Source organism: Zerene cesonia, chromosome Z (genome assembly GCF_012273895.1).
Source record: "Zerene cesonia ecotype Mississippi chromosome Z, Zerene_cesonia_1.1, whole genome shotgun sequence".
NCBI lineage: Eukaryota > Metazoa > Arthropoda > Insecta > Lepidoptera > Pieridae > Zerene > Zerene cesonia.
In genome coordinates, this window is record NC_052122.1 from 11,419,855 (window position 1) to 11,441,724 (window position 21,870).

The 21,870-nt window shown below is 34.4% G+C and overlaps 2 protein-coding genes across 2 annotated transcripts; one reads left to right on the forward strand and one right to left on the reverse strand.

The window, feature by feature from the left end:
* Positions 1-917: 917 nt before the first annotated feature.
* LOC119835546 lies at positions 918-7,776 on the reverse strand. Its single transcript, XM_038360449.1, has 3 exons — positions 7,668-7,776; positions 2,303-2,366; positions 918-1,943 (listed from the first exon to the last, which is right to left on the reverse strand). The coding sequence occupies exons 1-3, from the start codon at positions 7,761-7,763 to the stop codon at positions 1,417-1,419; spliced, it is 687 nt and encodes a 228-aa protein (XP_038216377.1). The 5' UTR covers positions 7,764-7,776; the 3' UTR covers positions 918-1,416.
* A 1,069-nt stretch (positions 7,777-8,845) lies between these two features.
* Positions 8,846-21,864, forward strand: LOC119835761 (ER degradation-enhancing alpha-mannosidase-like protein 3). Its single transcript, XM_038360747.1, has 10 exons — positions 8,846-9,184; positions 10,464-10,610; positions 13,526-13,678; positions 14,976-15,129; positions 16,515-16,684; positions 17,210-17,431; positions 17,948-18,113; positions 18,641-19,029; positions 19,812-20,013; positions 20,670-21,864. The coding sequence occupies exons 1-10, from the start codon at positions 9,069-9,071 to the stop codon at positions 21,480-21,482; spliced, it is 2,532 nt and encodes an 843-aa protein (XP_038216675.1). The 5' UTR covers positions 8,846-9,068; the 3' UTR covers positions 21,483-21,864.
* Positions 21,865-21,870: the final 6 nt, after the last annotated feature.

A 21,870-nucleotide genomic window follows, 5' to 3' on the forward strand; every position in this document is an offset into this window, starting at 1 on the left:
GTTGAGGAAAGGACGGGGAGAGAATTGAGGTAAAATACTTTGATAAACATATTGCATAAGTGAAGTCCCGTGTCCCCTAGTGGGGTATGGGGCAGATGATGTACATCTGTCTCACTGATCGATTTTCTTTACGGACAAGTAGGTGATCAGCCTTCTGTGTCCTGCCAGACCGAGACTTTTTTTTGTGCGTCCCCACCGGAAAATGAACCCAGGACCCCTCGGTTCTACGCTTACGCGTTAACCACTGTTCCAAGGAGGCGGTCAAACATATTGCATAATCCATGATTATTAATAAATCAACATAACAAATGCAATAACTGTGAGTTATTTTACAACAGATAAAAAATACCATTTCTAAAGGAGTCATAATTGAAAAATAAATGTCACGTAGATTGCACAAGATGGCAGCTCATTAATTAGCAATCGACATGAACGCTTCACAAGAACAATATGAAATTACATAGAACTCCACTCTTACTTTCTGTGCAGTAAAACATTGAGAAATCTATAACAATACGCGTTACGCTAACTTTGATAGCGTTTCTACGTTTAATAGGTATATAATATCGTTAGATAACACTAGCTTCCCGTCTGCGGCTTTGCCCGAGTTTTTACAGGAATAGATAGATAGTCCAAGTATTCCTTGCATCTTGCTTTTCTTGTTCCCGAAGGATATCCGCGTTGATCGTATCTTACTCATATCCACTGAATATATAGTTTAAGAGCAAAGACTGGACATATCCTGGGGTGAAGTGGAGACAGACGGACATACGGACAGACAGACTGATTAACTTTCGCACTTATAATATTAAATATATCTTTGGCTTTTTTTTTACTTTTAATTCATATACAACAAGACGATAATCATTGCAAAGAGAGTAAATTGTTTAAGTCGCTGCTAATGTTTTTTTTTTATATTTGGCACGCATTTGGTAGAATATTCAACTCATCATCACAACTATTTATTAATAAAAGCATTACTTCTATTAATAAGAGCGTGTTTGGACAGGAAATTTCTAAGAAATTAGAATTTTTGGATATTGATTTAGAACGATATCTGAACGGAACCAAGCTTTAGCTTTATTGAAAGATGATGAAAGATATTTAGGGGTATGCAACTAACTTTCTTTAACATATTAACAATTACTAGTCTAGTTAAGTAAAGTTAAATGAATGCCAGTAGATATCCTTACAAAAAACATATTATTTTATATAAATAATATTAAATATTTAATACGACAGAATGCTATTAATTAATCCCTAGCGCATTTTATTACCTCGGACTATTCATTTAAAGTAAAAAAGGTTGACGCGAGCACAAGTTATTATTTTAACATATATTATATATACATTATTGGAGTAAAACTGAGAATCTTAGACTAACTAAACCTATAATCAAGTACATATTCTATAAAGCTATCTAGGTATAATGGTGTTAACAATACGCTCCCATAAGGTGGGTCGTTTTGACGCATACGACACTGGGGTTGCCATGCACACCCGTATGGGTGACCTGGTCGGCGTAGTTACAAAGGGATATGGATGCTTAACAACTGGCGACACTGATGTCCCGACCAAACTATACGTCTGTTTTGTCACCTTCACTGGCTGACCCTTCACCTTGTTACTAGCGCCACCTACCAAGAGAATTGGAATACCTGTCTTCGCGCGCTTCGTGGGCGTCGGCCCGGGTCTGGGCGTCGTGGAAGTTTCCAGAATCTCGTGGAATATTGAGTCCTCGTAGTCCTTCAAATCGTCCGCCAGGGGGGGCACGTATAGCACTTGGCGGAGACTGTTGATGTCTTGCACCAGTTTTGCATGCTCTTTGACTATGTCTTCCTTATTTGAGAAGACGAGGTCGATCCGACGCGATGGTAACCTTGTGCTGGGTGTAGCACGATATTTTATAGGATGGAGGTTCCTTGACTTTTTTGATCGCCACACTGAAGGAAATTTACATGAATTTTAACAGAGATCTAAATTTGAGAAATAATAAGAATTATCCAATTTTAGGATAATTATTTAGATTAATTTACAACACTAGTAGATCTGCTGCTGACTGATTGAATGTTAGACTAATATAAGTGCCTTTATCAAAAAGTATACAACGTGAGACTATGCGCCCGTTACATAAAACGTCATGTGCATTAGGGTAATTATGGAAGATGGGATAAATCCATTATTATAAAATAGTTATATTAGTATATTATATAATAATTCCTCACATCCGCAATTCTCCCAATGAGTGCATTGGGAGAATATAATATAGTGATACATATTATGAGAAAATTGTATAACTCACCAGCTCCATCGAGATGTTTGAAAAACTTTAAATCCCTCGGTTCAGGTAGATCGAAACAATCCACCTGAAACAAAATGTCCTAATTTATTAGAGTCTTTACAACGGTATTGCATTAGCTTTGAATTCATATAACAATGAGAATTTAATTCGCATTTGATAGCAAAATTAAATGTCTAATCGCATAAATCACATCAAAATTAGTATTTCGCAAAAGCATAGTTATTTGTTAGTTTCTTTTAGTAAAGATTAAAAAAATAATATCTCAGTATGCGTTAAATCTCCGAGTATCCTAGTAATTACCATATAGAAAGAAAACCGAGAGGACCATTAAAATAACTGTATTACAAAAAAATGCATTTATTCATTTAAAAATCTGTAAAATTGCATCAATGTAAAAAACGCGAACTAAACTAACACAATGAAGTGTTCAAGTCTGTCATATTATCCAATCGATCTATTTCACCAATTTAAATTCCTGCAATAACCATACTATTTTCCACATCAAAAAGCAACACGCCAATATCGTGTTACAGGAAATAAATAAATACAAATTAATCAGCTGCTTTTCGTACACACGAATCACTTGATAATATTTTGACATGACCAGGTTTTTAATTTGATTGACATGTTGACAGACACGCATTTTGACGTGACGAGTACTATCAGTCATTACATTACATTACATTCTGTTGCATGTATGAACTACAAATTTTCAGAACTAGAACAATTTAAATAGGACCACACGGAAGGCACTAGCTTTCAAATCCAAGGATTAGTCAATCTAGGTTCACCCAGTTCTAAGATAAGAATTACAGAAAATGCAGTCAAAACAGATACTCCTTTTTTTGAAGTCGTTTGAATGGAATTTACAATTAAAAGATTGGACATCGTTTTACTGCTGCTTTTTTATCAAGCTTTCCATGTCTATAGCTTTGTACTTAAATCTTTTATGTATGTATAAATTCCGTAAATGAATATATAAAGTCCGCGAAGGACTCCTGAACTACTCAACCGATTTTAACCAACTTTGCTCACCATGTGCACTTTGATCGAACTTAAAAGACAGGATAAAATATTTTATTTCAATTATGATACATGACTACCCGGGCGAAACCGTTCTTGTAGCTAACTAGAATACATATATTTTATGGAAACAGTTTCGTAGAAAGAAAATCAATGATAATTTCCAACTTAAAATAAAATTGTTTCAATATTTCAATTATTATATCACACCAAGCTTTTGTATTGTTAATTCTTTATTTATTTTTTTTTTTATTAGACTTGACTTTTTAAAGTGAATGTTGTAATTAAAGGTTTAGAAAATCATGTATGTTTGTTACATACAATAAATGTTTTAGAAACATGTTAACTGTATTCTTTGGAATGGAAATTCTTTATTAATAAATAAATAAATAAATAAAAATACCTATCAAAAAAGAAGCAAGAAGTTGTGAAAATATTAAACTGGTACACAAGAAAAATCGCAATACCAAGGTGCAAATTATCTCATACACTGCTCACGTGCAAGATATTTGCGATTAACTTAACTCTCCTGGGTTTTTCTCATAATATTCATCATATCAATGAATTTGGTATTTCATATCTCCTCTAGGCTCTTACTGAAAACGTTAGCCGGTGCAATCCACACATTTCCTAGGAAAGCAAAGCAATAGATTGTAAGCGTTATTTGCTCGCCAAATATTAAACAAATTAATGGAACGCCTCGGCACATTTGTTTCAATTACCGAGAGTGTCAGGAAGTAAACGATAATTACCAACGATTATAAACGGTTCGTGATCTGATGCCGTATGTTACAATTTATTAGAAATTAACCGATTATACATGCAATCGGTGCTTGGTGAAAAAATAAGACCTATTACGAGTGTTTATCTATTTTAAACTTGACATTATCTGCGGGACTTATCTTTTCCGGTGGTTTTATTTCAGCATAATATGTTTGGTTATAATTAACCCCATTTCAGTAAGTGTAGTCTTCGTAAGCGATATTGCCGCAAAGCTACGCGTGCGAACTTGTTCGACAAATGACAATTAGACATACTGGCTAGTAGATATTTACAAATCTGTGATATGGCTCTCATGATTCATCTACCGAGTACGATAAACGATTACAATACGACTACGTTTACACATTGTATGCGAACGGAGTTAATCTTTATGAATGAACCGGGGAATCACACTTCTCATTTTTTTTAATAAAGTGCATATTACCTATGTCCCCGGTAAACCCTTAATTGGACACTTTTCGTCAAACGTTTTAATGGAAAGTGATATGATATAAATGAATCAGAGCGTATTTAATTAATGAAATATATTTAGCCAACCATCCGCGTGCAGCTTCGCTCGGGTAGTCGAAGGAAAACATAATATATAGTCCTGAGAGAAAAAGCTATCCTATCTCCGTTCTAGAATATCAAACTATCCTTGTACTAAATTATATCCAAATCGGATTTGATTTAAGTGCGAAGATGAAACAGAGAGGCAGAGAATTTATCACATTCGTAAGACGAAAAGTACTTAAAATTCATGCGTATTAAATATTACAATACAATTGTTTTACTTCAGTAAAATTAAGTTAAATTACATAATTAGTTAATTAGATAAAACCTTCATATGTAACAATTTCGTATAATTACCTAGATGCATTGTTCTCATGACGAAAAACTGCTTGAATGAGTGTTGATCAGCGCCATTAGCGCACAAACAAAAACGTAAGTGTATAGAAAGTGAAAAATATTGAACAAGCGGTTGTGAGGATAGATGTGCTTATGATGTTATAGTTCTCTCATTATCTCTGCATTCCAAAATAAATAAATGTATTCCAAAAAAGTGGTAAATCATCAAAGTCTGGACATGGATTGTCCGACGGATAGATAAATATCTATTTCGGTTTGTTGATAAAAGTCAGCCAAGTGCGAGTATGAATTCGTCAAAGTATATAATACTGTTTACTGTACATAATGTTGCACGGGCTCCCCAACCACAAAATGACCTTAAATATTTATCTTATGTTGTTTTATAGTGTTTGATGATTGATTTGATAGTGGTATTATAAGTATATTATGGGGTCGCGGATGAATTTTAACCAGCTCCCGTGGCTCCTTCACTTATGCGGCACGACGGAACGGTAAGAATCCGACATAATCCACGGCTCCATCCCCGGGGGCTGTGGGTATCTATGCAAGATTTCCCCAAAAAAAGAAGTATATTATCGTTCGTGATAATATCAAGGTCTTACTATCAAAGTTCATGAAATACAGTCTGGTTACAGACGGAGGTACAGACGGACGGACAGCGGAAACTTCTTAAGAGGGCCCAATTTACCTAAAAACATTTATTTTGACGTTACAAACAGTCGTTTCTTTGTTTCTTGTATACATATAGTACACGACGGATTTATCTTTACTTATATTATAAAGTGGTAACTTTTGTATTTTTGTATGTTTGTAACGTTTCCACGCAAAAACTGCTGTTCCGATTTTAAATACTAATGGAAAGCCGCAAACTTCACTAAGTGACATTGGCTACATATATCACGGGCGGAGCCGGGGTGATCAGTTAATTGCATATATAAAAAAAATTATCTCCAAATGACGTGTGGAGTTAAACTCGAAACTCGTATTCGAAATCTCGTTTTTGTTAAGGCACAAGGTACATATATTCTTACGCAGAGAAAACACGTACCGCAGATGAAGCCGGGGCGAACCGCTTGTTATAATTATATCTAAATATAATTAATAACTTTTCGTGTTTAACATGCAAAATACATTACAATTGTATTAACAACTCTTGTTTATAGTGAAAAATAAATAAAGCAGCAATTAATTATTAATGTGCACGTGTTATAAATGTTATGTAATCAATTACTTTTAATTATTATAATACGAATTTCACTTGCACGTTATTATATTTTATTAATTGACAACACTTCCTAGAAGCTACAACTGTAAACTGTTTAAATGCTGTTCATTGTCTGGTAACAATATGTATTTTAACGATGTGTTCGAAATTCAAAAATAAAATTTAACATTATTTTTAATAAGACCATATCTAAATTAACGGTTAATGACAAATCAAATCTTTTACCGTTATTATTGAACCTCGGAACATCGTTAATGGAACGTCGACATCATTATTTCTAGCCTATTCATAGCCCTATGTTTTTAATTCTGAAAAAATATTGGTTTTCGAGCACCAACGTTTGTCATAAAATATAGTATCTATGCGCTATTAAAACAACACGCATAGATAATTTTTTTTTTTCTTCAAAATAGATCACCGTCGTCCAATGTGGGGCGGTACTATTCCAAATTCAAAAATGAGACCCATTGACAACAATTTCCTATTAAACACAGAAAGAATGCCTAACAGTCGAACACGGAGCTATCGATTCACAAAACAAACATCAAATCGAATAACAACAAATTCGAATTTTGAACCTCCTTCGTTTTCGCAACGTCGATAAATTCAAGGAACAAATAAAATTTTTATTGTGATGTGTAATTACAATAATTATGTGTAAATAATATTGCAATCTACTCGTACATTATTCCCTTTTCGTTTAAATAAGTATCTTACATCAAAAACAAGGATACAAAATGTAAGCTGAAGCAAACTACAAAGAACTGGTCACCCATGTAATGTCTTAGTAAGATCTCCTTTTGCCTTTGGGTACGGAACTCCAAAAAGCCATCGTTTACCTGAGTGTATTTCTATTGTAAGTTTAACATAATAATTCATATATCTTTTTTAGAAACATCCTATCAATAATGGCAAAAAATTACGTGATCATTGATCCAGAGACCTCTGATAATACTTAATTCTAAAACTCATTGCAATGGTAAAAACAAAGATTACACAATACTATACGTTTAAAGAAAGATGTTTAAAGATTTTGCATTGATGACCAAAAAAATATAATGTTAAGTACAGCGATTAATTATTTTCCAAACTATTCAATGTATTAAAACTACTTCTTGATATATAATGTATAATGATCAACAATGTCGCAACATCAGAATTAATATTTATGTATATAATATTTTCCTTTTTTATGCTAAGTTTTGGCGTATAATTTTAAATTATCTAATGCTATAATCCAAAAAAGAAACGTCATAAAAATCTAATAAGACTAGTCACACGTCCTAAGTAAGTAGTATAAATAAAGTACATGCTGCCAATTTGCCAAATATCATTAAAATCTGTTCAATGGTTCTCGCGAGAAAGAGTAACAGTCATTACCTACATACACCCATCGTCACCAACTTTCGCCTTTATAATAATAGTAAATAGTAAATTGACATAAAAAATGGAATTCGCTTGCAGTCATTAAAAAAAATTACCTACCTTAGCAGACGATCCATGGTACCGCCGCAGCAGCCGCACATCGATGGTGCTGGTCACCACCAATAATGTAAATAGCACAACTCCACACCGCCACATCTTACCACCAACTGGTTGTCTGCCGTCGACCGACGTACCACCACTTACGTGACATCCCCTACCCATTTCAAATTCAAACAATATTATCAACTTCAGCTGGCACGATTCTATTTGAATCTGTAATTATTTATTCTATCATATTGTTCAATTTAATCGAAGTTTTATTTATTTTTTACATGAACATACCGTATGCGAAAACTAGTCAAAGCTATAAAAAATAGAATCAGCATAAAGTATATTCTATCACATAGCAATTTTAAGACAAGTAATTGAAATCTTTCATTAATAAGAGTTTCATAGTAGAATGGATGAGTGCTTATTTCAAGGTTTTCATTGATAAATTATATAATAGAAGATTCACATATTAATATATTATCCTAACCACCGACCGGCAACGTTTTTAAGAAACTAATAAAAAGTATTCATCTGTGCACAATTTAGACAACGATTCATAAATTTTGGCTATTTTACCTTATTATGATAGCCCATAGTCTGACATAGCCTAATTGTAAGTAAAGTTGGTAATATATCAATTCAATTCCAAATTTAGTTGATGGCAATTATGCTTTGATGGGTAATATATTCGAAATAACATAGTTTGTTGGATTTGATAATGAATTAAATTCGTGGCATTCATTTTGTGTTACCTAACAGTTTATTTTAAATTTAAATAAATATACCTCGCTACTATTCAAAATTTACCGCGCAACTTACGAAAACACTACTAAATTAAATATTCATTTAACGTACATACCGTATAGTATTAGTAAGGCGTGTATTTAAATACTTCTAAATTCGTAATTTTTTCCTCAGTTGATTAAAAATAAAAAAATAGCAAGGCATTTACGATTAAGACGTAAGTATACTAGTGAAAAACAAGACCATAATTAAATACACCAATGTACTTAGATATAATTATACTATGAAAATTAATCAACAGCGAGAATTCAACACTTACAGCAATAAGTAAAGTAAAATTAAAAACGAATATTTACCTACAAATATTTTAGTTTATGGCCGTACCTGACTGTGTGTAAACGCCTTAAATATTTGACAGATGTCAATTTGTGCATTGGGTAATGTCGCTTGACGCTTGTCGTCATTCGTCATCAATCCAACATAGTACATACCTAGTAAAATAATTATCAGTCTGATTGTAGACTGATGTAGTTTTTGTTTAACTGTATCAGTGACCGTATTTTATTTTTGCTATGTTACACATTGTAAATTATTTGAGCTAACCAAAACTCGTTTGTCCCAACTTACGTTCAGTGTTATTTAAATGCTAGTCCATAACTTTGTGATATGGTGATAATGACATGTTATCGTGTGCTCTTAGTTTTTATTTTAGCAATAATATGTGTGAGTACAGAGGAGGAAACAACACAGAGAATGACAAAAGCTGAAAGGGTCAGATTGAGGTAAATATTTTAAAAATTCTCATACTAATCATTTCGAATGAAACTCGAAATTATTGAAAACCAACATAAATATGGTTCTTAAAATCTAACACCATAAACACAATCTCACATTTATTCATTCGCAATTGTCTTGAAACTGAATCAAAATATCAATATTTAAGGTTACTAACCTCAATAAATATACACTAAATTTAGTGACCCTAATAATTTATATTTCTTTTTTTTTTGTCCAGACTCTTGAACCAAATGCTACTTTATCAAAACAATAAACAATATTTTCTAATAAAATCAAAACTAGATTTATTCCTATTCATTTCTTACACATAGACATGATTATTTGGCACCAAGACAAACAATAATTATCATACATAACAAGAAATTATGCCAAACTAGTCTACACATCAGCATGAGTTGTAAAGAAAGTTCTGCAAATACAGTAACACTAATATTCAGTGACAACTGCTAAATTGTTTAAACCTATTCTTCATCTTTTGATACAATAGTATTAAGTAGCATTGAATAAATCCTCAACCTCAACCCTACTAATACTTTAAGCGAAAGATATATTTAGTGTTGCCATTTTATGAAAAAGTATGTTGACCCTTTACTATTTCAATCCATTTGCAATTGTTTACGGGCTGTGTAATGCCTTATACCTTCCTTTGCCAAATCTAGGTTAATATCCTAGCTGCAACCATTGCAAGGTAATTATTGTAAGCGATTAAAGTTGCATACTGCCATACAAATGATTTTCCTTCTATAAATATAATTCATATAGAAGTACTACCATATACATAGATTTGCAAGGTGCTAGTAAAATAAAAAAAAAACTGGTTATGAAACTTGTTATATTGAAAATTTATTACATTTATTAGTAATCCGTGTGCATACTCAGATATATGCTTTGGTTGGGTTGATGAAACTAAATGATGAAAAGTACATAAAATAACCGCTGTGCTTATAAGGACATGAATGTTTTACTTTTAATGACAAATAGTATGGATTTGAAACATTAAAAAAATTATATAAAACTGAACTGACTGACTGACTGAACTCAATAAACATACATTATTTTAAATAGAGACTATTGCATTTCTTGCCAATTGATCTTGGTGGAAGCAACTTTCCCAATTGGTGGTAGTTTAAAAAAAAATATTATTTACAAATATTATGTACAAGTTAACATGAATTAAAAATGTTAAGCTTGAACTCAATAAACTTATTAAGCCTGAGAACTTTTTTTTATTTTTTAATTAATTATATTTTTCAAACCTTCCAGAGAAGATGCGAGACGTATGTTCTATCATGCATACAATGCGTATATGGACAACGCGTATCCAGCAGACGAGCTGATGCCGCTCAGCTGTCAGGGTCGATGGCGAGGTATCACTCCGAGCCGCGGAGATATGGACGATGTACTGGGCAAGTGAGTATGGGAATCATATTAGCGATAAGTTACTTGGAATGCACTCATTTATTGTAAGAAGTTCCTGATTATATAACTGAGGTAGCCTCCTTACTTTGCCCTCAATATGTTTTAGTCTCTTTTTCTTGTAACATTGGCCAATGCGAAACTCAAGAGTAATTGTAACTATTGCAAATAATTGAATAAATATGAGTACAAAGTTTCCCCCCACAACTTTGCCCATATAGTCAAAACAGATAGTCACGCTAGAGGTATAGTATAGTGTCTATTCTCATAAGATTTCCCAAATAAAAACTATCATATTCCCTATCTCGGGTCTTTAACTATCAATATCTGTACCGAATTTGATCCAAGTCGGCCTAGCAGTTTCTGAGATAAGCGCGTTAAAACAAACAAACTCTTCAGGTTTTCATTGGTTTGCATGTCTTGATTTCATACTTTATTTGACATGCTTATTTCAAGACTAGGACCTTTTTGGACTACTTTCAGCGCCATTATATTAGTTATCATTTTAAAAGATATTAGATATGAATAAATCTATTAGTTGTGTATTTATTATTATTATTGTCAACTTTATGAAGTTAAATAATTTATAATAAAAAAACAATTGTCTACGTAAATGTTAATTGGACGAGTGAAAACTGCGATAACGCCGTGTGCTATCAAGGTCGCAAGGAAAAAGTTTCCCTACACGTTCGATGATTTTATTGGCTGTGCGATTTCTAACAATTGCGAACGATTCTCGAAGTTTCCATAACAAACTTCTATACTTGTGTCGTAAGATATCACCGCAGGAGAATGTATAGTTTATATAGATAATGTACAGTATGTCCGATTGGCATGACAATTTTTCCATTTGTAACACCTAAGCGAAACGAGAGCAAATTGCTGGTAATAGCCATGACGTTTCTAGATGATTCTAGAACTGCAATTGTTAAACACTATATATGTATATTAAGCCGTGTGAATGTCATTTGAGATAATAGCTCTATACTCGAATACGATTGATTTTCGATTACGATGTTATCTGACGTCTTGATATGTTCGTATTTTGATACCTTAACAGCGCATGGGGATTAACTTCTACGAATGTGTAATATGAAAACACACAGAGGATTTGTTTGCTCTGAATTGAGAGCATTATGGCTCAGTAGAATGTAATGTAGTAATGATAAAAAAAATATCAAGTAACAAGAAATCATCAACTATCATATGCTCTCGATAAAAATTTGATAGTTTGTTCTGATTTTATTGGAAGATTTTTTTTTTATATTTATAATAAATTTTGAAGATATAAATACATACTTTGTTATTTCTAGTTATTTATGGCTTAATTTTTTTTCTGGACTAAGATTAGAAAGATAACGAGACTTCTTTACACAGGCATGAAGCGAAAAATGTTAAATGTTCTTATATTATAAATGCTTCTGCGAATTTTTTGCGAATACTTTAAACTTGGCATTTATGTAATTTATTGTGAAACATAGATAAGGTTATGTTTAAATATTATTTGCATTATTTATATTCAAACAAATAGTGCTTATTTAAATATCGGTTTTTCACATAATTTTGTTCATTTTTGTTGTGAGAAATATCAAAAACTATAAAACCGAAAACGATATAATACCATCAAAGAAAGTTATTTGTTAAGAAGTTTGACTTATCATATTCAACATATATCTGTGTGTGTGTGTCTGTCAATGGCATCGTAGCTCTCAAACGAATGAACCGAATTCGATCCAGATTTTTTTCATTTGAAAGAAACTTCCTCGCGGTGGTTCTTAGCTATGTTTGGTGAAAATCGGTCACATAGCGACCGATAAAAAGGTTGTATATAATACTTTTTCACAACTCCCTCAAAATGGGTATCAAATATGTATATATATTATCAAATTTAAATGAAAGATAGCTGACAACACAAAATGGAGCCGTTTTTTTTTACTTTAAACATCATATAATTATTAAGATAAGTTAACGCGAGCAAAGCTGCACCCACACATCAATCATGAAATACATATGAAATTGAAAAATCTTTGAAAGAGTTTTGCGACGGCAATTTATATTATGGCGAAATTTTATTACCTTTTTGAATAAAAGTTTTTCTATATATTTAAATAAATTATCATAATTTTTCTTTCTACGCAACAACCATTTTGATTTGTAATAGTTGTGTTTATTAAGAAAATTTCCTATTATAGAGTTAGCATTTCGCGCCTATTCATGGTACCATATCATATGATCTTTAGGGTCTCTTATTTCTCATATTAATGTGTTTGTGCCCTTTTTGGACACTGTAGGGTTTATAACCCTAGATATATCTATTCGATAATTCTTCTACGTACTGATCCGCCTTTAATGTTGTGCAACATAGAATTAACTAGCGATAACATAAAATGCATCCGAGCGGAGATGCGGGCGGGGGTCTAATACCTCTATTGATGACCTCTATGTGTATGTGCTATAATGAACGTGTTTTCTTTCGTTCTTTCTTTCTTTCTTTAATAGAACACAAGTTTGAATTAATCATAAATATAATAGATATTTTTGTTAATCAGTTCGTAGGATTAAATATATCCAACTAAAATTACGCAATCATGGAATGATCACTTGCAATCTAATTTATTTATCTACGGATCGCCATGTTAAATTTTAAATTTTTAATCGATTATTTTTTTATAAATCCTGGGTGTATTCACAATCTACGTACCTACTATCAAATTTCGTATACTGCAGCACCGATTTTCTAGAAATTTGCATTATAAATAGCGAAAAACCTCGCATCAATCAGCCCCCATTCAAAAACCCTACGCCAAAGGAAGTGAAGTAATCGTTAAATGGTTGTATACGTAGTTTAATCCGCTGATGGACCTTCTCTTGCTACAAAAATCAATAAAAATACAAAATATCCGTTTCAGCTTCTCACTGACGCTGGTAGACAGCCTGGACACGTTGGCCGTGATGGGAGACTTCTCCGAGTTCAGTCGCGCCATCAAACTAGTGATTCGTGACGTCACGTTCGATCACGACATCATTGTATCAGTCTTTGAGACGAATATACGGATGGTCGGGTATGTATATGCATTCAATATGCCCTAATAAAGTTATAAATGCGAAAGTTTTATGAGGATGGATGTATGTGCATGTGTATGTTTGTTACTCTTTCACGCGTTCAAAAACTATTGAACCGATTGTAATGAAATTTGTTACGTAGACAGCTGGACAACTGGAAAAACACATAGGCAACTTTTTATCCCGATATTCCTACGGGATACGAACTTACGCGGGTGACACCGCGTGGCGCAGCTAGTATGTCAGCTATACAATAGAAATTTAACTAGTCAATTTCACATTAGGTTAAATCAACGTTTTCACTAAATAATAATTATTTTGATCTAAACCACCTTCAAATTGTCAGAACTAGACCAAATTTAAATGAAACCACATGGCATGTGCCGGCTTTCAATATAAAAAAGAATCATAAAAATCGTTCACCCAGTAAAAAGCTATGAGGTCACAAACACAAAAATACAGTCGAATTTATAACCTCCTTCTATTTTCAAATCGTTTGAAACATTTATCTATTTATTGAATAAGAACTTAATCAACGGATGTGCCAAAAACGAATGCGTTTTACAAATGGACTGAATTTTTTTCTGGGAATGTTTCTCGGTAAAGATTGATTCGATTCCTTTTGTGTTTGATACTGAATTGTTGTTATTTCGTCCTAAATCAGAATGGTATCCAATTATTTCTATGTTGTTTTGTATTCATTGATAATCAGGTTGGTGCATAATAAATTTAAATTGCAAATTTTGTAATACTAAGCATTGATTTAAACGTTAAATTTTCTTACGATTTTTAGTACAAGGCTTTAATTTGATGAAATAATATAAACCACTCAACAGTATGTATGACATTCACGAAACTGGAAACTGGATATTATATTAATAGTTTAACGGAGTAAATATTGGTTTATGTGTGAAGATTTTTACCTGTGTCTGTTAGGAGCTAGTTAATATTTATGCAACAATAATTTATTAATTACAACAAGAAAGATCTCGTAAGTTTATGAGTTCTTGTATTATTTGATTGTATTGTTATCTTACCAATTTAAAATTGATAAATAGCTCTCTATACTCTTACCATGGGACAAAAATATAATGTAATTATAGTTAATTGGCAAAAACAACACCATGGCTCCACAATAAAGAGGAGAAAATTGCATGTTATAGTGTTATCTCATAGGTAGGTTTTTGGATTCAGTTGAAAAATAATAATGTTGTCGCTCAAAAATGGTGTCCAAAGATATGAATCATTATCTTCAGGATAATATGTATTTATAAAGGTGCATACTTCTTATTTCAGAGGACTTCTTTCGGCTCACGTATTAGCGACAGCCCTAAAAAACGAAGTACCAGCCCTGCAATGGTATAACGGTGAGCTTCTAGAAAAAGCCGAAGATCTAGGAAGAAGGTTGCTGCCTGCCTTCAATACATCTACAGGCATTCCACATGGGAGGGTAAGTTGTTGTTGTAAAATGGAATATTATTATATTATAAATCTATATTAATAAAAATTAATCGCAAAATATGAGAAAATTTGAAAGAATAGAAAAAATGTGATTACGAGGCGGGATTCGACCCCGCGTTTTTTGCCAAACCGTAGCAATGCCTAGCCTCTCGGTCACCCGTGATCCCGCCGGCCGCCACAGTAATCGAATTTCTTCTACTCTTTCGGTTTTATATGCCTAAGGGGCACCCCACGCCATCTATTGAGATGATTAAGAACCATCACATCCAATACGAATCATTATTTCAATGATTACAATATCGCAAAATATGTTGCTAAAGGATAAAACTTGAGAATGGCAACTCAATGAAGTGGGCAACTTTTTTTTTAAGATTTGTTTGAGCACATGGAATGTTCTTATAGAGAAAAAAAAACGTACCAATAGTGAAGCCGGGTAGTTTTACATAAAAACAAATGTGGTTTCTTGTAATACTTTTATTCTACTTTTCAAGTTAGTTAGTACTTTTAGTTTAGTTAGTACTTCTGATTTTTCTTGTTTGGTTTTAAGCGTTCCTTGCATACCGTATAAAACAACCATTTCAAAAATGTGTTCCACTTTCCTTACTTTATACAAATATTTTATATGTGACAACATACCACCGCTGGATTTTGCATAATATTTGAATGATCGAATAAATATTAATCTAGTATTGTAAAATTTAATTAGAGAGAAACCAAACACAAATTTTGTTACAGAATTTCTAAACGATTTTCTTATGTCGAACATAAAAATTTAATATTTTTTTTTATTAGTTACTTTGGTCATTAAATTAATTTATTTTAATTACTAATTAATTATGGATTCCTCCCTAAAATCAATAATTTATGTAAATTTCTATTATATGTAATCTTTTAAAATTCTTCTGATCGATGTGTAATCTGCCAGTTTGCCTGAGAACCAAAAAAAGAAGAAAAAAAAAATTTGACAATAATTTCCAATTAATGTTGAAAAATTAATAATCAATTAAATGTATCAAATTTAAATATATTGAATAGACCAACCTGTCTGACGTTCACTGTAAAGAAATTATTATAAACTAGCAAACTCGGCGAACTTCGTTTCGCCACCAGATGGCTTCGTTTTTCCCGCTTTTCTGTTGAAATTTTCCCGGAATTTTCTTTGCTATAAACCTTACGACGCCCAAGACCTTTCCAACGAATGCAAAACCGTGGAAATCGGTTCGTGCGTTCTGGAGTTATAGCGTCAGGAAGGAAAACCCGACTTATTTTTATATAGTAGATATGTATACACAATATTCAAATAATTCCAAATAATGACTGGCAAGTCTTCAATATATTAAAGTGCCGCTAACTAATTTCAATATTTATTTAAAGGTGAACCTCCGTCACGGCATCCGAGGGTTGTCAGAATCGCGAGAAACGTGCACCGCGTGCGCAGGGACGATGATATTGGAGATGGCAGCCCTGTCGCGTTTGACGGGCAACCCTGTCTTCGAACAGAAAGCACACAAGGCTATGGACGGCTTGTGGAAGATAAGACACAGGTGTGAATAAAGCTAATATAGCAAAAAATTAAGAAACAAGTAGTTTATGACGTAATTATCACAAACAAAATTAATGCTTCTTTTATATACCTTTGGTATACAGTTTGGTTACGAAGATATCTCTCTTTGTAAAGAAAATGTACCTGCTTATTTTGATAAATAAATCTTAATGTATTTATTGACAATAAATTGACCTTCAGACCTTCTTGATTCTAAACAACATAATTGAGTAAAATTTATGCTTCGATTATTTTGATTTATGCTTTACCAAAATAAAAAAAAGTCAAATCATTAACTCCACACTTATTTACTTTTAAATTAAATTTTATAAGGTCATCTAAGGATGAAGACTTGAAACCGTTTGTAGTTTTTGTCATAAAATTTTGGAAATTTGTAACTCGTAAGGTGTGTTGAGATTTTGAGAAGTTAATGTATGAGAGTGAATAAAATAATGAATCAACACTTATGTTCTTTAAGAAACTTAGTTTGTTTACCATACTTATAACAAAAAAACATTAATTTCAGAACTTCCGACCTGATGGGTACAGTAATAAACATACATTCAGGTGATTGGGTCCGGAAAGATTCAGGCGTTGGTGCCGGAATAGACTCCTACTATGAGTACTGTCTCAAAGCATACATTTTGCTTGGAGACGAGAAATACCTAGCCAGGTTCAATAGACACTACAATGCTGTCATGAAGTATATAAGCAGGGGTCCTATTATGCTGGCCGTTCATATGCATAGGTGAGTTTAATACAAAAAATTGTTTTTTCATTACTAGATTTAAAAACTCTAATTAAATAAATAAATGTTTGAGTTTAAAGGTGGGCATGCACGGTCAGATCATTGCTTTGAAAAACTACTGAACCGGTTGCAATGAAATTTGGTACGTAGATAGCTGGACAACTGGAATACCATATAGGCACCTTTTTATCCCAATATTCCTACGGGATAGGGACACGGGTGACGGATGGGGACGCGGGTGAGACCGCGGGGCGCAGCTAGTATACTATATTTATACTAGCTGCGCCCCGCGGTACAGACAGATTATTATCTAGTACAGGACCAACGTTTTGTTTGTATGTGTTTATTGTATGGTTGAGAAATAAACTGGTTTTATTTTAAAGATCCAAGCATAGATACATATATACATAGGGACAGACCCCGGAAGCGACTCTGCCTTGTACTATGTAGTGATGATAGAGTAATATGAGTAAGGATGTAAAATGTTTGGATATTAAGTGTAGTGTTTGTTTCCAGGCCGCATCTCCAATCGCGAAATTTCATGGACGCGTTGCTGGCTTTCTGGCCGGGCCTGCAGGTGCTATTGGGCGACGTTCGGCCGGCGGTCGAGACGCACGAGATGCTGTACCAAGTGATGCAGCGGCACACGTTCATACCTGAGGCTTTTACGAGCGACTTTCAGGTGAGTTGTTGTTGGTCTGTATTTTCTGGTCGCCTAGGAGTGTGACTTCAGGAGAGGTGATTTTTTATTAGCAAGAAGAGGTGCTCATGAGAGAGAAAAGACGAGTAAGATTGGGAAATTAAGATTTATTTTTTCTAAACTTCATTCAACTTTTTGTATTAAAGCTAACTTATATCTACTTAAAAGTCGGGTAGTGTATATATATATATATATATATATATATATATATAATATAAATAAATTTTCCGCGCGGTTAATATATAAAAGTTTTTGACAATTTAAAATGTACATTTGTTTTCATTTGGCTTCTGATGCAGTCGCTATTATTCGCTATATTATTCGCAGAAACAATGAACTTACAGAAATATGATAATGGACAAATTATTTGATTATAGCAAAATACAGAGTACTTAGCTGTAGTCATTTAGAATCTTCATTGTCTATGGCAAATTCACCCAAATTATTCAGTAACCACACATATATTGTATGTATTTGTAGATTATAATAATAATATAATTAATTGCCAGGTACACTGGGGCCAACACCCACTCCGTCCCGAATTCCTAGAGTCCACCTACTTCCTCCACCGAGCGACGGAAGACGACCACTACTTGCAAGTCGGCAAAACAGTACTAAAAGCGTTACAGCAATACACCAGAGTGCCTTGCGGGTATGCAGCCGTCAATGACGTCAGAACAAGGATACACGAAGACAGAATGGATTCCTTCGTCCTTGCTGAGACGTTTAAATACCTATATATGCTGTTCGGTGAAGACAAGGACTTGCCAATTAAATTAGAGGACTACGTGTTGACGACGGAAGCCCATTTTCTGCCGTTATCATTGGCGACCGATGGAAAGAATGCGACGCAATTGGACATCCAGATGGATGATGATGATGATGATAAATATAGAAAGTAAGTGTTGTGTTTTTGGTGCTTTCATGAGACGGCTGCAGTATGCGTGTATCTTGACATCTTATTGTTTATGATTAGTCGACTTTAATCAATATAATAATAGATAATGTTGTTTCTTAATTCTATTTATTTCTAGTTATTTAATTCTAATATTAACTGCTTATATCTGCGTATAGTTCGTTAAAACTGAAAACATTGATTGAGGAAATCTCTTTAAATTTAATTCAATGTATAAATTACATTAAAGCAAAAAAGAGGCATTGGTTCTTAGGTGGTTCCTTAGTATATGTACAATTTTTTTAAATTAAATTATTCACTCTCTGTCTTTCATAACCTAATTTTTGTAATCAGTGTCTATGTGGTCATATGTCAAAGTTCAGTTCGATTGAGATTTCCTGGCAATGCCCCGAGCGCATAGGGAATTGCTTTGGCTAGCCCCTGTGTATCTACGCCACAAACCCAGTGTTTTTTATGTCACAGCGAGCAACTGAGCTGGTGGTTCGCCTGATGGTAAGACTTCACCACCGCCCATGAACATTTGTAGAGGTTGTGCCTCTGCGGATGCGCTGCCCGCTATTAAGGGGTAAGGGAAAAGGAAAGGATTGATGAGTGGAAATGAGAAATGGACTTCCATTGGCATGCCACCATTTCACTTCGGTATCCTGTGGGTATATGGTACTTCCCCGCTGTAAGATGGCCCAATTTCTGCCGAAGCGTGCACGACTCACGCATACGAAAAACTCTCACGCATTACCCTCGTAAAGAGCCGGCGAACATTCCAGAACGTGTCCCAACACGGCGTCGCTGGTGGCGGAGAAGGTCCGCCGGCCGATGCGGCAGATGCTCGGCTCGAGCGCGGCCCGCCCGCCGGCGCGCCTCCGCCCGCTCAACGATCCGCGGCAGATACACGCGCTCGCCGACATGGGCATATCCGTGATCACGCTGCCCGACGGGCGGGTGCAGCTGCTGTATACGGCTATTACGGTGATGGACTTTCTTTTTTGAAGTGAAAACTTCTTTAGGCGCGTTGAGCGTTTTGGTAGAGGGTAAAATACTCGGTTCGCGTCACCGACATGCTAATGATAATAGTATATCTATAGCTATGGAGAGCCAGACTAGCGCACGCGCAGTAGCCTGTGTACACTAATACATCGACTATTTCTGACTGTATTATGTGCGCGTACATAAAAAAAATTTCTTATAATTTTTGCATATAGTTTTAATTACTCTCAACTTAATAGTTCCGTTTTCACTTCTATCGGCAGTCCCACACGACGTCCAAAAAAAACAGTAGCAGTCGTGCTGCTACTGTTTTTTTTTAATTAACAGGTGGCGAGAGAGATTTTTCTTGTAAGGTACCCCTTTGTAGACTTTTATGAAAATCATGGGGGGAAGGGAGAATTGACATTTATGTTGTGTAGGTACCCCTTGGGGGAAATATTTTTATAATGATATTTGAGGAATAGTTAATGATTAATGAGATTAATAACCTACAAATAGTTTAAAATCAAAGTTTTATATAATAATATAAAACTATGTGTATATTAATACATTGTCAAGATGTGTATTTGAAACACTGAGCTGAAAATGCTAAAGACAAATAAAAAAAAAATAATTTAAATGAAACCTCATAATTTCAGGCTAAATCTCAAAAGGACGCAGCGGAGGGACTCACATTCATGCGCGAAATGTCCAAATGGAATTCACTCAGCGATGCCGAGAACGGCGTAGTAGCGGCCGGGGTCAAGATTAACGACAAAGTCTTCCCGGCCGGCCCCGGGCATTTCGGCAAGGAAATCACGGGCAGCGAAAGGTACGTAGGCACCGTGCACTTCGCGATACCGGCAGATGCCTGTTCCACTATCAAGAACAAGGAGGAGATTTCTGGAAAATTCGCGATCGCCACCCGTGGACAGTGCACCTTCGCACAAAAGGTCCGGAACCTTCAAGACGCTGGCGCCCACCTGGCCATCGTTCTGGACAACATCAAGGACTCGACTCACGAAAGCACCGCCCTCTTCGCAATGTCCGGAGATGGAAAAGACGATATACAGATCCCAGCTGTATTCCTCTTCTCCAAGGAAGGCGCTTTCCTCAAAGCGGCGTTGAAAGAAAACCCGGGAATCATATTAGTAGTCGGCGAACTCAAGTCCATGAAGCGGGAATACGAAAACAGCTGCGATAATGGGAACTGCGACTTGCTGCAGACTCCGGTCTCAATAGACAAGGAGTCTTTCGACCTGAAACGCGTCTTGAGCCAATTGATAGCGCAGTTCGAGCTCACACTCTCCAACGATGACAATCAGAGAACCTGTGAGGACACCGGCGACGTCTATTTGAAGAGCAAAAAGGAAGACGACTCGGCGAAAGTTTGCAAAGTGAGGGACGGAGATGTTAAAAGCAAGCAAACCGTAATGGAAGCGAAGAACGATGGCAAAACGGACGGCGTGTGAAAATTATATCGTGTGTGTACATACAGATGTAAGAGAAGATTTGTGTAAATGTGTAAATATCGGTTGTAAGGGGGTGTTTCGTGCCTTGGAATATTTACGAATTCCACGTTTTAATTTTACGATCATACAGCAATAACTCCGTTCCTACAATCGTGTTGCGAATTAGCTGACCATTCGACAATATTTGAAGTGTATCGAATGATACGAGAATATCTATCGCCGTATTCTAAAATCCGTTTGTTATAGAGAAAGCAATAATTAATCGTTCCACGTGTTACCGACTTTTTTAAATTTTAAACGGTGTTCGACTTGTTATATTTTATACATGACGTATTTAGTAGGTGTCACAGTAATATTGTAGAAATCGTTAGATTATTAACTCGCGAAA

Bases quoted from the DNA above. Each gene is read 5' to 3' on its own strand.
- LOC119835546 (XM_038360449.1), bottom strand. From the start codon at position 7,763: ATGTGGCGGTGTGGAGTTGTGCTATTTACATTATTGGTGGTGACCAGC. The intron at 2,367-7,667 runs GTAGGTAATTTT...ATTTTGTTTCAG, and splicing joins ACCATGGATCGTCTGCTAAG to GTGGATTGTTTCGATCTACC. The intron at 1,944-2,302 runs GTGAGTTATACA...AATTTCCTTCAG, and splicing joins CAAACATCTCGATGGAGCTG to TGTGGCGATCAAAAAAGTCA.
- LOC119835761 (XM_038360747.1), top strand. From the start codon at position 9,069: ATGGTGATAATGACATGTTATCGTGTGCTCTTAGTTTTTATTTTAGCA. The intron at 17,432-17,947 runs GTGAGTTTAATA...GTTTGTTTCCAG, and splicing joins CTGGCCGTTCATATGCATAG to GCCGCATCTCCAATCGCGAA. The intron at 19,030-19,811 runs GTAAGTGTTGTG...CGAACATTCCAG, and splicing joins GATGATGATAAATATAGAAA to AACGTGTCCCAACACGGCGT.